This window comes from Eleutherodactylus coqui, chromosome 4 (genome assembly GCF_035609145.1).
Source record: "Eleutherodactylus coqui strain aEleCoq1 chromosome 4, aEleCoq1.hap1, whole genome shotgun sequence".
Lineage (NCBI taxonomy): Eukaryota > Metazoa > Chordata > Amphibia > Anura > Eleutherodactylidae > Eleutherodactylus > Eleutherodactylus coqui.
In genome coordinates, this window is record NC_089840.1 from 173715089 (window position 1) to 173729254 (window position 14166).

General features: G+C 41.8%; 1 protein-coding gene across 1 annotated transcript in view; it reads left to right on the forward strand.

Annotated features, from left to right (window-relative positions):
• RET (ret proto-oncogene) overlaps positions 1 to 14166 on the forward strand; it is an 81364-nt gene that overhangs the window by 55853 nt on the left and 11345 nt on the right. The window contains exons 8-16 of the mRNA XM_066600400.1: positions 1127 to 1255; positions 2541 to 2651; positions 4544 to 4657; positions 6642 to 6895; positions 8451 to 8598; positions 9579 to 9686; positions 9984 to 10198; positions 11659 to 11781; positions 13737 to 13807. Of these exons, the coding sequence (XP_066456497.1) occupies positions 1127 to 1255; positions 2541 to 2651; positions 4544 to 4657; positions 6642 to 6895; positions 8451 to 8598; positions 9579 to 9686; positions 9984 to 10198; positions 11659 to 11781; positions 13737 to 13807 (1273 nt within the window). The remainder of the gene's footprint in view (positions 1 to 1126; positions 1256 to 2540; positions 2652 to 4543; positions 4658 to 6641; positions 6896 to 8450; positions 8599 to 9578; positions 9687 to 9983; positions 10199 to 11658; positions 11782 to 13736; positions 13808 to 14166) is intronic.

Genomic DNA, 14166 nt, shown 5'->3' on the forward strand with positions numbered 1-14166 from the left:
GCATGGTAATATTTGCATGTAGCTGTACTATGGACCCCAGAATCAATTTTACTGGTGGGCCCTGGACACTCTTAAGGTCTGGGGAAGGTGGGGGCCAAGGAGGAAGTTCACTATCATCACCACCTGCACAACAAATCCATCTGTTCTAGCTCACTTCTAAGTTTATTTTGAAAAAAGGTGGGGGGGGGGGATCCAGTTCTGTGAGAAGATAAAACCCATATCTGTACAGGTTGTAGCGCAAAACGCATTCTCCTTGGGGAAGTCACGCATACGCTCCATGTAGTCAGGTTGGTTTCCCCTTAAACAGACTGGTAGACGTGAAAATCAAGGACACAAAAAGCGAGGAAACACAGGGACGAGTGTCGGGCATCGTTTGCCCAACATTCGTCCCATGTAAATGGAGCTTAACAGTAAGATGTCCGCATTACCTATAGCTACCAATCACAGCGCAGCTTTTATCTTACCCTAGCAGCTTGAGAGATGAAAGCCATGTTCTGATTGGTTGCCATGGATAACAAGGATGTCTTATGGTAGAGAGATTTGCAAAATTAAACTTTTTTTGAGTTTTTGTTTCCATTGATATCAAATTTCTGTTAATCTGTTTGTCATTAAATGGGAGTTCTGAGGGCTTCAAATAGTGAAGATTCGGGAGGATTATTTGTAATAACCGGGTATAATGTTTATTTTAAGAGAACCTCTGCTCATGCTTGCCAATATACAAAGTGTAATCTCCAGAATCAAGGTTGGTGGTGGTGGAGAAGCAGTTGTTTAAGATGCCTCTTGATTATAGAAGGATATTAGTGCACTGGAGTTACTTTGTTCTTAGAAATATTGCTAATGTTTCCAAAAGTTTTGGTTACTCGAATTATAAATTTCCCAAGAATGTAGTAGAACAATAAATCCTGTGCATGAAAGCTGGTTTGGCTCCCCTATATGCTTGAACACATCGCAGGTTGGTGCACAGACTCACCGGGACAGCTGCTGTTAAGCAGACTTGGACACACTTGATGTTCCCCATAAAAACAGTTTTCCTTGTTGGACAGGCCCCATAACACACAGCTTTCTGACCCTTGTCCAACATAACCCAACTGCGCACATAACCTCCTATATCCTTGATTCCTTCTAGGTGCTATAAAGGATGAAGCAAATTGTCCAATCTCATGTTCAGAGAGCAAATACAGACGGGATTGTGAAGAGTGTGATGGACTTGGGTCCCTCACTGGAAGATGTCAGTGGAGACGAGGACATGGTGACGGTAACTCACAGATCTATATATAGTCAAGATTTGAACACATTTCAATGTCTATATAAAAAGGACATTGGCAGAGGACCTAAAAAGTTGAGGCACTGGAGCATTTTTGGAATATAGTTAGTACAACTCTTAGAGTAATGGCTGGAAACCAATAATAATTTTGAAATGGGTCAAGGATTATTTTTAGTACTGGAATACACTCATTGTCAGTAACAGCCCTCCCCTAGAAGTTGTCGGAATCGAATGAAACTTTCTCTATGTGATTGTAACGTTGATATAAGTGATTACAGTATCAGAGGAAAAGGATCATTTATTGTGGAAAACTGACCCCTTGAAGGGAGGCTCTAGTACCCTGTTGTACCGCCACTAGCTTGGATACAAGATGTGATACAGGCGAGCATGGAGGCTCTAGTACCCTGTTGTACAGCCTTTAGCTTGGATACATGATTTGATGTGGATGTGCATGGAGGCTCTAGTACCCTGTTGTACCACCCCCACACCATCACACCTGCAGTGGGGGCAGTGTGCCGCTCCACAGCAAAGGCAGTATTGAGGCGCTCACCCCGAGCTCTTCAGATACAAACAAGGCTGTCGTCAGCGCCCAAACTAAACCTGGATTTGTCACTGAAGATAACCTGGTTCCACTGCCTAGCAGTTTTGTGTCTGACCGCTCTGTTACAAGTCATCAACATATACACCTCTGGGGTAGGTTCACATGTAACAGATTTTGGTGCAGATCCACACTAAAGTTCACATCCAACTCTGCACCAGTGGTGCTGTTTTTGATGTGGATTTTGGCATTTTTTTTTCTTTTTTTTTTACTGTAGAAAACCTTCACTGGTTCTGCTATGTGTGAATGTACCCATTAGGATGTTCAACTGATTGCATCAAGTTAATTCTTAGGGTGGCCATACATGGTTGGTTCTAGCCACAGCTAGAACGTGTGTTGTAGTGCTAATTCCAAAGCTTCATCTGTAGTTGCAGCTAGAGATAATTGCAAGTACAGGTGCAGCCTGGCAATTGGCAGTAAGTAATACATGTATGTTGCTCATGGCTGGTATGCACCAAGTACCGGCGCCATTAGTTTAACAAAAAAAAAGTAGCTTGTGAAAACTCTGTACACAAGACAAATGGGCACCATGAGAGCAAAAGAGAGATCTGTTTAAATACTCATGAAGTGTGCGTTCCTTTCCATCTGTTCATGTTACCTAATGTGCACAAAACCAGATTATGAAGACAATAAAGAGGAACTGTCCATTCCAACTATTTTTCTTTTCTTCCTTTAAAGGGATCACCAAAAACTATTCTACTTGTACACCAAGTCTCCTTACCTGTCCTGATGGGATATGTGACGCTGTGGAGAAGAAAGACCCTGCAATCTGCCCCCAGGACTGCACAAGTGTGTCTTCTACTACTTTAAATACTTATTCTGTGTACTTTCAATTATTTGGTAAAGCGCTTGTCCAGTCTCCTAATTCACCATTCAGTATGGGCCACTGGTGGGGTTCACTAAATGGACTTTTTTTCAAATTTACTTGTGGAAAAAATCCATGCTGTACAGACTATGGCACTAGGGGCATAACTATAGGGGATGCAGTTGCACTCGGCGCAGGAACTTTAGGGGCCCATAAGGCCTCTTTTCTCCAAGTAGGCAGCCCGGTACTGTGAATAAAGCATTATGATTGGGGGCCCTGTTACAGATTTTGCATTGGGGCCCAAAAGCTTGAAGTTACGCCTAATGGCACAGATTTCCATTGACTGCAATGGGGCACTTCGGGGATGCAGATTTGCCACGGAATTGATGCAGATTCCACGACAAATCCATGGCAGATTTCCTTCGTGTAAACATTCCCTTTAGATTACCGCTTACTCCCATATTGCCATGCAGGAAAGCAGTAGTCTGAACGTCATGCTGACACACATGATCCTAGAGAGAAAAGATATTGAGGCTTAGTCTAGCTTCTCAGCCCTGACATCATATCATAACCACACAGTACGTGCCATATCAGTGCAGCAAGGACCGCCCAATGTCCAATGAAAATAATTGCAAATAATAAGTTAGACTATTAAGGCTTCGTTCAGACATGAGAAGTACGCACAGGACACGCTTCTATAGGAACCAATGGGTTCTTATAGAAGCGTTCACATGAACGATTGCTAGATGTGCTAAATTTGCACATCTAACAAAGATAGGACATGCGAGTACAAGGTCGCATCTAAGCTCCATGGTGCGCGCAAAGATAAGATCTGTCCTATCTTTGCTCTGTGCTTTCCATACACTCCTATGGGAGCTGAAAAACATGCACCTCGGATTGTGTGAATGGGCTACTTCAAGTAGCAGGAATTAACCTGTTCACTTGATCTTTAGAGCAGTATAGCCGCAATCTTTGCTTGCGGCTATACTACAAACCCTTAAAGTGTAAAACTAGAAGCACCTTTATTAAGGCTGCTATTATATGGCTGCAATAGTCGGACTTCTTGCAGTACTGAAATAGACATAGACCACCATAGCATCCAATTGCAATTTAAGCTAGGGCTACACGGTGACTTTTGGCCAAAAAGGGATTGTATGACAAAAGATCGCTGTGTAGCCCTGCAACCTCAAGGTCATTGGAGCCCACTGTGGCTGAATTGTTTGTAATGGGCAACTCACACAGTGACCCCATTGACTTCACTTACAGTGTCAGGTTGCAGGGCGACACAACGATCTTTGGTCGCATGACCTCTGTCACAGCCAAAAGTTGTTATAGCCATAATACGGACCTGAGGGGGGTCCTTTTTACACCAAACGATTATCATTTGAATGAATGGTGTTGGAGTTCACTCAGGCAGCCTGTTTAGACAGGAATATACATCTTTGGCTCATTCAAACAAAAAATCGTTCTGTCTTTCACATTCGCTATACAGGAGAACTTAGCTGTTTAAACCGATTGATGAGCGAACGAGCCAACAAGGATGTTTATGCTGCATAAATGAACGATGAGCGAAAAGCAAATAGTTATCGTTCGTCGTTGGCTGCGTTTAGACTGAATGCTTATTGTTCACTTTCCCTCATTTGAATGATAATTGTTCCGTCTAAAAGCCCCCTTAGGCATTAAGGCATCTTGAACAGACCTTTGACAGACTAACAACTGTGTGGGGGTGGTTGTTGAAGAGTCTCTGCTTTTGAAGCTTTCTTATCCTCCCCATGAATAAGCTGATGAGACTATTACCAACTGCACACATCATCGCTGCTGATTCGGTAGGCATTACTCTAACTTGATGATGTTATTTCTCCTCTTTTGGGTTCAGAGTTGGACATCATTGGTGGGCATTACCGAGGAAATCCCGGGATAAAAGCCGGTCACGGCACTTGTTACTGCCTCCTCAATGACAAATGCTACTGTGAGAAGGACATGGAGGAGGGTAAGAAACGTTGCCCACCTTTTAACCTCTATTTTACAAGGTTCATGAATACTTGCTATCTTTTGTATGTTTCGAGTAGCGTTACTAGTATTGGTTCTGATTACAGACTGTATAATAGTCCAGAGCTGCATTCACAATTGTGCAAACGTCACAGCAATTCCCAGCATTCTTCCCGAAATGCAACCTATAAAAAAAGTGCTACCAATGTAGGAATTTTAAAAAAAATTGGACAGCACCCCAAGATGGAAGTAGACAAGGCAAAATAATGGGTAATGGACACAATTGATGTTTCTGTGCACGCTGCACGGGTACATCATCACACCTGTAGTCCTAGATAGCCCTAAAGGGGTGTTCCGGAGAGTGGGCAAAATGTTCCTAACATTTGTACTTATTGCCATTATTACAAACTTCCATCTAAATTGTCAAACTGACTGCTTTTTTTGCTGACTAGTGCCATTGCTGCGTTCCGGTCGGCTTTAGATTTCCACATTAAAATGGGGAGTGCAAAAATTACATCTCCCACAATGCTGCACTGCCAGCTACTGATGAGTGTGCATTCACAATTGTACAAACTGCTGCCAACATATATAAAGCTTGGGATTTCCAAAGGAGCAACAGATCTTGCTTTGCGGAAAACAATATGGCGTTTATTCAAAGCAGAACATATTTACAAAGTCCCTAAATCCACAGACATGTTCTCTGCACCGTCTCTGTGACCCTTTTTATATAATTGGAAACTCCCACAATCCTGTTCAGGGTCTCTCTATAAAATCATTGCATGGCTCATAGCCTCAGAGCAGACATCCTACTGCAGCTTCACCAGTGCGGGTCAGTGATCTTATCACACAAAACAGAACATAGTGACACATTTTCTTCTGAACATTTTTCTCCATTGCACTTCATTGTTCCCAGGTGACAAAACCAGGAAGAAAGGAATAGATAGAGGATAAGGTGGCTGCCCAATGAGAAAGCAAGGAGAAAGAAGCAGTCACACCCATTCACCAAGAAGTTTGTTTAACGAGGGAACTCACATACCACAATTAAGGTCACAAACAAAACCCACGTTCAACAAAGAAAGACAATTTACTTATTCGCAGAAGCATATAGCTTTTACTTTGAATTGCTGAAACACCCCTTTCAATCAACAGAGGTAGTGGCAGCCCCTATTCCAAAGGACATCTCTATGGGGAGAACGCTAGCTAAGGGTCCATCTCAGTCTTGGTGAATTGGTCCAGAAAAAAGGAAATCAGCACTAGGAGTTTGCAGAATATATTAAACAGTACTCGAAGTACCCAAATGTTCTCACTTGGTTGAGTGAGTAGTGAGTTCTAACTACCCCATACCACTTCTCCTTTCCCAATCCTGTAGTATATTCCAAGGAGTCCATTTTCACTCAGTCCAGACCACATCAGGGAGATTATATGTATTTGGGAAGAGACACGGTAGAAATCAGACCATTATGATAAAGTTTCACATCTCAAATCATAGTAACATAGCATGTAAGGTCAAAAAAAGACCTATCTCCATCCAGTTCAGCCTAGTACCCCCCCCCCCCCCTCCCCCAGTAGTAACAACATCGTTCGCCGACAAACCAGACTGACTTGTTTTATGTTCCATGAAGCTTGATAAAGGAAATCATATAAATCTTCTGAAATGCACCGCTTAGTACTGTGTCTGTTCCCCAAGTATTATCTCCCCAATGTGGTCCAGACTCTGAGTGAAAATGGACTCCCGGGCCCTTACTACAGCATGTGGAAAGGAGACCTGGGAGGGGGCAGTTGGAGCTCACTACTCACTAGACCAAGTAAGTACATTTGGGTACTTAAACTACAATTTAATATATTCTGCAATCCTCTGAGTGCTCGTGTCCTTTTTCCTATTTTTTGGCTCTATAAAATTTCAGGCTATTACTTTTGATAAAATGCATAAAAATAACAACAATTGGGGAAAATAATTTAACAGATCTGTCCTGTTTTTTTTACAGTTCAGCTGTGTGATGAAGCTTGTAAGACGGTTATCGCATGTGGAGTTTTCCTGTCTTTTATCATCTCTGTGCTGTTGTCCTCCTATTTTATTCACCGTTACCACAAAAACTCACCAAAGCCACCTATAGCTTCTGCTGAGATGACTTTCCGCCGACCCGCCCAGTCATACCCAATCAGCTACTCAACTAATGCTCGAAGAGCATCTCTAGATTCTATGGAGAATCAAGTCTCGGTGGATACATTTAAAATACCAGTAGGTATCGGAGTCCAACCTTACATAATCACCAGATATCATTATTGTTTCCACAAATGTCCTGTTTTATATATCCACCTATATCCTCTAAGCCAATGCAAGTTTTCTAGTGTAAGGAGTTGAATCCATTTTGCTCTTCCTGCATATGTTTTAGATTTTGGTTGGATTGCAGAATGGTTATTAAAGATAAAAATCTTGGAAGAATTCATTTAAGGTTGATTTACACGCAAATATGATCACTCAAAATTCATCAGAAACTGACAGTTTTTAGCGGTCATTTTGCATTCAGTACTACTGGGCTGATCAGCCCATTAGTAGCTAACCAGCTTTATTTGCATGTATTTAGAGAACAGCGTATGGTCTGTTCTCTAAATACACCTGCTTTTGTTCTCCCATGGGCTGCCAGCTGCATACAATGCTATCAGGGCTGCTCGCGGAGAACACAGCATGCCGTCAATCTTATCACTCCTGATTTTATGCTGAGCTGAGCTCCGTGATGGATGAAGAGTGCACAATTGGCACACATTTATATTCAACAGCTATCACTCAAAAGCCCTCATTTGGGTGAATTTTGAGCGATTGTTGCGTGTAAATCAGCCTTTAGGTAGTGAAACCAGAATCTGGGATCAGGATAATCTTTACCATATGGGAAGGTTTAGGAGGACCTGGCCCTGAAATTTGGCTACAGTTAGCATCAGGGCTAAATGTAATGCTTGACTAAAGTATCTACAATAGACTTTTGATGGAGATGGACTTCAAGAGAAGTTGTAACTCTATAAGGGCTCCTGCACACTTGCGTTTTTTTCAGGCGTTATAGCTTGCCTTTTTCTCATGCTATATTGCTGCTTTTTTTTCACGCGATTGTCAATGGGACTTTCCAATGTTAAAAACGCTTTGCAAGTTGGTGCGTTTTTAACATTGGAAAGTCCCATTGACAATCGCGTGAAAAAAAGCAGCAATATAGCATGAAAAAAAGGCAAGCTATAACGCCTGAAAAAAAACGCAAGTGTGCAGGAGCCCTAAGGCTGGGTTCACACAGGGCGGATTTGCCGCGGTTTTGCCAGCCATGTGGATGAGATTTCTCGGAAATCTTTTCCACACGGGACGGCTAATCCGCTGCGGTAAATCCCGTTGAAACCGCGGCTGCAGCCGCCGCAGCTGCGGTTTCAAAAGATTGAGCATGTCTGTTTACTTTTTTTTTGTTTGTTTATTTATGTCGCGGCCACGCTCTCCTCTATGGGAGAGCCGGCCACAACGGAAAAGCAAGCGGCCGGGCCACTTCAAAGCCGCCGCGGTTCAAGCGGTTCTCCCGGCGGAAACCTTGCTGGTTTTTGCTGCGGCCAAACCGCAAGATTTCCGACGGGAATCCGCCCCATGTGAACCCAGCCAGTAAGCTATTACTAGAGTTTAATTGAAAAATATAGTGATTGGTCAATAAAGACAAATTCTATTCTTTTAATGTTCTTTTACTGCTTTACAAATGAGTATTAATGTATTTTTGAAACTTGACATAAATTAATTTCTAAATTGATTTTTTTCTCTTTGTTATCTGAAGGAAGATCCAAAGTGGGAATTTCCAAGGAAGAACTTGGTCCTGGGTAAAACTCTTGGTGAAGGAGAGTTTGGTAAAGTGGTTAAGGCAACAGCCTTTAGGTTGAAAGGGAAAGCTGGTTACACTACGGTGGCTGTCAAAATGTTAAAAGGTAATAATAACCGAAAATCATTGCCTCCTTTTTGGACATAAAAACAATGAAACAACCAGGTTCAACCCAACAACCGTTTATTCCTTTGTAGTAACAGATTTCGGGATGTTGGCCAGTGCATAGTTTGTACTATGTCAATATGGACTTGTGATATAATGTTAAGTATGATGCCAGGTATCAGTGACCAGCTGCCATATGCTGCTTAAAATCTGTTTCGATGCTGGTTCTAGAGACAGTATAATGTAGAATGATTGGGGGTCTTTCCAACTCTTCCCGGTGGCAGATGTCAAGAGGGGGTTGGGGCAGAGAATGATGGGGCATGTTGGAATTCAAAATGGCTGATCATTAGTTCTGTTTGGAGATATGCTGAAATTTGAGGCCGCTGTTTTTCAGATGTTATGATCTTTTATGCAGGTTTTGTAAGGGATAGTTCACAACTTTAGCCTTTGCTATTAGTTCCTTTCATTTTTTGTAGAGGGAAACTAACATCTAAGTAGACCCCAATGTGTTCAAAGGAAACCCTTTTAAACTACGTTCACATCTGCGTCGGAGGCTCCGTTCAAAACAGATCTGGAACAAAGTACCGGACAAAATATCAAAGCATGCTGTGTTATTTTGCCTGGGAATATGCCAGCGGGCGTGACAGAAACCCAACCAACTGCATTATAGTTAATGGGATCCATCATGTGCCACTTGTGCCAGATCCATAGCTTCAGTTATTTTAATTATACAGCCCCAAAGACAGACACTAAAATAAGACCGTTTTTATGACAGATGACCTCTTCTGCTCTACAATGCTTGCCCGTTTCTCTGACTGTTGGGTTTTGTTGCTGTTAAGAGCTACAGAAGTACAGATAGAAAGGATTTCCATCTTGCCAGGTTTTTAAAAAAAAATAATAATGGTGGATGGTACTGATACCCTTCATGAAACTAATATAGGAGAAGCTACAGCTAAATTTGGGTATCATGTGTCTTTACAGAAAGTGCCTCGCAGAGTGAATTACGGGATCTTCTCTCTGAATTCAACCTCTTAAAACAGGTTAATCATCCACATGTCATCAAATTGTACGGGGCTTGTACACAGGATGGTAAGTGTATCCAATCATTGATTGCTGTACATCATTCTTCAGTCCGTGCCTTATGTAGCTTAACATATAGTAGAGACAGCTAAAGCTAAATGTATGTATATTGTGGATCTCCAGACTGCTTCATTCAGTCGTACTCCTGACCAAAATAGAATTATTAAAGAAAACAGCATTTTTTGGTCTAACCAAATGGTTAAATTATATCTTTTTAGGGTACTGTAGCATTTATTGTTATCTTACACTTTATGTTCTGACTTTTGCAATATTTATGTATGGTTTTCTTTCCTATGCTTGATTCAGGCCCCCTGTACCTTATAGTCGAATATGCAAAGTATGGTTCTTTACGTAGTTTCCTAAGAGAAAGTCGCAAAGTGGGACCAAGTTCTGTTGGCGGTGACTCAAATCGTAACTCCAGCTATTTGGACAACCCCGATGAAAGAGCCCTGACAATGGGGGACTTGATCTCCTTTGCATGGCAGATATCTAGAGGAATGCAATATTTGGCAGAAATGAAGGTATGTAAAAACTATAAGAACATGTTTCTGTATATAATATTGACATATCCTATAGGCAAATTATTAAGAATGTACATTCTTCTAAAGATGCACTGTTTTATATCCCAATATTCTTTATCACACCAAACAAATTCATAGTCAACCGAAGGTCTTTGAGTATCTCCTCACAATAGACCTTTAAACTTTCTACATTAATCTGATTTTTTTTGCAATATTATATACTATATATTTCACATTCAGATGATGTGTGATATTTAGATCATGTGTGATACCAGTAGTAGTATTCAGCTAAAATAGTAATAATTAGGGATGAGCGAGCGTACTCGGAAAAGCACTACTCGCTCGAGTAATTTGCTTTATCCGAGTATCGCTGTGCTCGGGTCTGAAGATTCGGGTGCCGGCACGGAGCGGGGAGCTGCAGGGGAGAGCGGGGAGGAACGGAGGTAAGATCTTTCTCTCCCTCTCTCCCGCCCGCTCTCCCCTGCTCCCCGCTGCGACTCACCTGTCAGCCGCAGCGGCACCCGAATCTTCAGGGACGAGCACAGTGATACTCGGATAAAGCAAATTACTCGAGCGAGTAGTGCTTTTCCGAGTACGCTCGCTCATCTCTTGTAATAATCCATTTCCACCGGTCATTAAATACTACACTAGTTTGTATGGGGTTTTTTCTCAAATTTAAGTTATATTGGATTTTCAACTACAAAAGCAGAACAACAGCAGAAGTTGCTTCTCTTAAGAGAAGAACACGGGGACGCTATAATGAAAGAAATAAGGAGAAAGGATGGGGGGAAGGTCTGTTTGAACAGTAAGTCTTGTGGCCTCAGCCTAGGGGAGTAGGGAGGCTGGGCAGCACATAATAGTGGAGGAGGGCGGATCAGATACCAGTGATGTCAGAATAAACCTTTTTAGGGTCAATCAGAGAAAGGCCAAACAAAGTAATGAATTATTGACTTTTCCGATGTCGGGGTGTAGAACCAAAATAGTGCAGCCTAAGTAGCCTCGAAAGCTTGCAAATAAAGGGATCACCTCTGTAATATGTTTGGCTTTTTTATACAAGAGTATTTCCTATCTCAGCAATGTCAGGGTAGAACATTTTTAGCTGCCTAGAGGAAGTGGCAACCTATATTTAGGAAAACCAGTGGGAAGCATAAGAAGAAGGTAATAAGTGTTAGAAAGAGAATCAGTTTAACAATCTAAGACCTGAAACTGTTCTTCTCTGTACTTGGCATCTCCAGCACGTGTATAAGGCTGCAGAGCATCAACGATGTGCAGCACAGGCATTCTATATCACGTTTCCTCTGTCATTTGTTGGAGAAAGTTAAGCTTTTCTGAAAAGTTTTGCCCAGCTCTAATGCAAAAATTTCTGCATATATATTTTTGTTTTTATATACAAACACACATTTTATATATATATATATATATTTCGATATATAACCAAAGAATATCTGTTATTTCACCAGCTTGTCCATCGAGATCTAGCAGCACGAAATGTCCTTGTAGCAGAAGGTCGTAAAATGAAAATATCTGATTTTGGTCTCTCTCGTGACGTGTATGAAGAGGACTCATATGTAAAGAGAAGCAAGGTACCTCCCAAATAATATTACAAATGTCTTGGGCACAAATAAGGGGTCTTTCTAGACATATAGGGCAGGATTATGCACCATATAATTACAGCCTTGAATTTTTTTGTTTTCGTAGTACAATTACAAAATTTTCAAAAGCTAAAAGTCATATCAAGTGAAATAAAAGGGGTGTAATTTTCTTGATTTTGCTATTACTTGGTACATGAAGGCTTCTGTGTGTAGTAGATTTCCTAAGTGGATATTCAAGGGGTTAAGTTTTACAATTATTTCCTATCCACAAGGTAGAGGATAAATATTTGATTGATGGGGGAGTTCGACGGCTGTTACCCCCGCGGATCACCAGAACAGCGGTCCCCTGTTCTTTTGTCTGAATGGAGCTGTGATCAAGCATCCAGATAACAGTGTAATCGGCCGCAGCACAACCACCCTAATCACCAAGTGGGGGGATGTTGTAATACAGTGCACGATCCCGTAGGCCAGGTCTGGACTTAAAGACCCTTCAGAATAGTCACCATGTAGCAGATAGGATGGATCAGCACTCTGGAACTCGTTTAAGAAACGTACAAAATCTTTATTTCTCCAACAAATAGAAGCTGCGATGTTTTGGCCTGTTAGAGGCCTTTATCAAGCATGTCTGCTGCATCCATCTCTTCGGGACTAGCTGAGCATCTAATTGTTTGTAAATGTAACACTGCACAACCTACAATAACCTACAATAACCATGCTGCCACCATTAGATGCAAACCTCCTATCCTCACATGCTGTCTCCTTCCTCTGGAAACTGCAAGCCCTTGCAGAGTCTCTCTCCTTCTGTATCAATGTGTTAGTCATTTAGTTTCACCCTTTTCCCCACAGGGCATTGGAATTAATGGTTCTTTAAAAATAAATAGAAATAATTATAAAAATTAGGTTTATTACAATTCCTAACTGAAACCAGTGAATCTATGACCATAATTGTGCAGTCACATCCTTTACAAACGATTAGCACCAGCACTTGCTTAGAGGCTGGATCCCAACAATCATAATGACCATCATGGAAGAAACGCATTTTTGGGCAAAATATATACAGTGATCCCTCGCTATATCTCGAGCTTCAGTTCATTGTGGATTTTAGATAGACCGTATATAATTCTGTTTTCGCAGAGTTTTTCGCTATATCGTGGAATTTTGCGGTACATACAGGAAATACAGTACGCCACTAGCGCTTGCTAATGCAAGATTGTACACAGCACACTATTGGCTGATGGAATGTGTTTTGTATCGGGTGCTGATTGGCTCACTAATCGTAGCATCGGTCTGTTTGTTCACTTTTGAGATTGTTTGGCAGTTCACCTGGCAGATTGATTTGTGTAAATATAGCGCCGCTACTTTGCTGATTTTCACGTATTGCGGGGGTCTCTGGAATGTAACCCCCGCGATAGATAAAGGATCACTGTACAAACTTGAAGTGTAATCTTTCCATATCTTGTAAGATAGCGGAGGAACTCTTTACTCCTCCACTGAAGACTGAGTGGCTGTTGGGGCTTATTTAGGCACAGGAGTGCTAGAATAAGCCTCACCCCTTCAATGGCATGGGATGGAGAATCCTGTGGCCAAGACCTAAGCCCCGCCACTCAGTGGGCCACAGCACAGGTGAAGTGCCGGAGACCAGGGGACAATGACAGAGAGCACCCAGCTGTGAGGAGCTGGGTTCCTGAGAGTTGGGCCCCAGTGAGAAAGTACCCAACAGACCAGGCGTCCAGATAGAGGCCTCTGTGACTGTAGTAGGTGAAGACTGGGCCTGGATGAGACTGCTCTGCTATAAAGCAAAACTGTATATACTGTGTAAAGATGTTAAAGTTGCTGTTTTTACTGCACCATCTTGCCTCCACCTGCTTACTTTAACACCCCGCCTGCCTTACAGTTTACCAATTAAAATACTTAAATGTTCAGTAACCCCCACCTCTTATTTCCAGGGAAGAATACCAGTGAAGTGGATGGCTATAGAATCCTTGTTTGATCACATATACACCACACAAAGTGATGTGTAAGTTTTTGATATAATTGTATCAGGAAAATTAGTATTTTTATCTTTTATTTGTCCTATACACAGAAATAAATAAAGCCAAAGAAAGGGCTTATCGGTTGGACATAATGCAACCACATTTTATCATATTACACCTACAAGTCCCTGTGGACCGCAAGTCTAATGATGCAAACTAGGGGTCTTTGATGTTGTTAATTTGAATCCCTAAACTCATAGTCAGATCTGGACTTGCAGAAGTAATGACAGCCATCTGAATGACGACCAAGGCAATGAGAAGTTTACTGGTGACTAAGCTGCTCTGTTGCTTTAGCAGCTTCATTCCAGTAAATTGTAGGGTCTCCAAACCCAGACCCTCACTA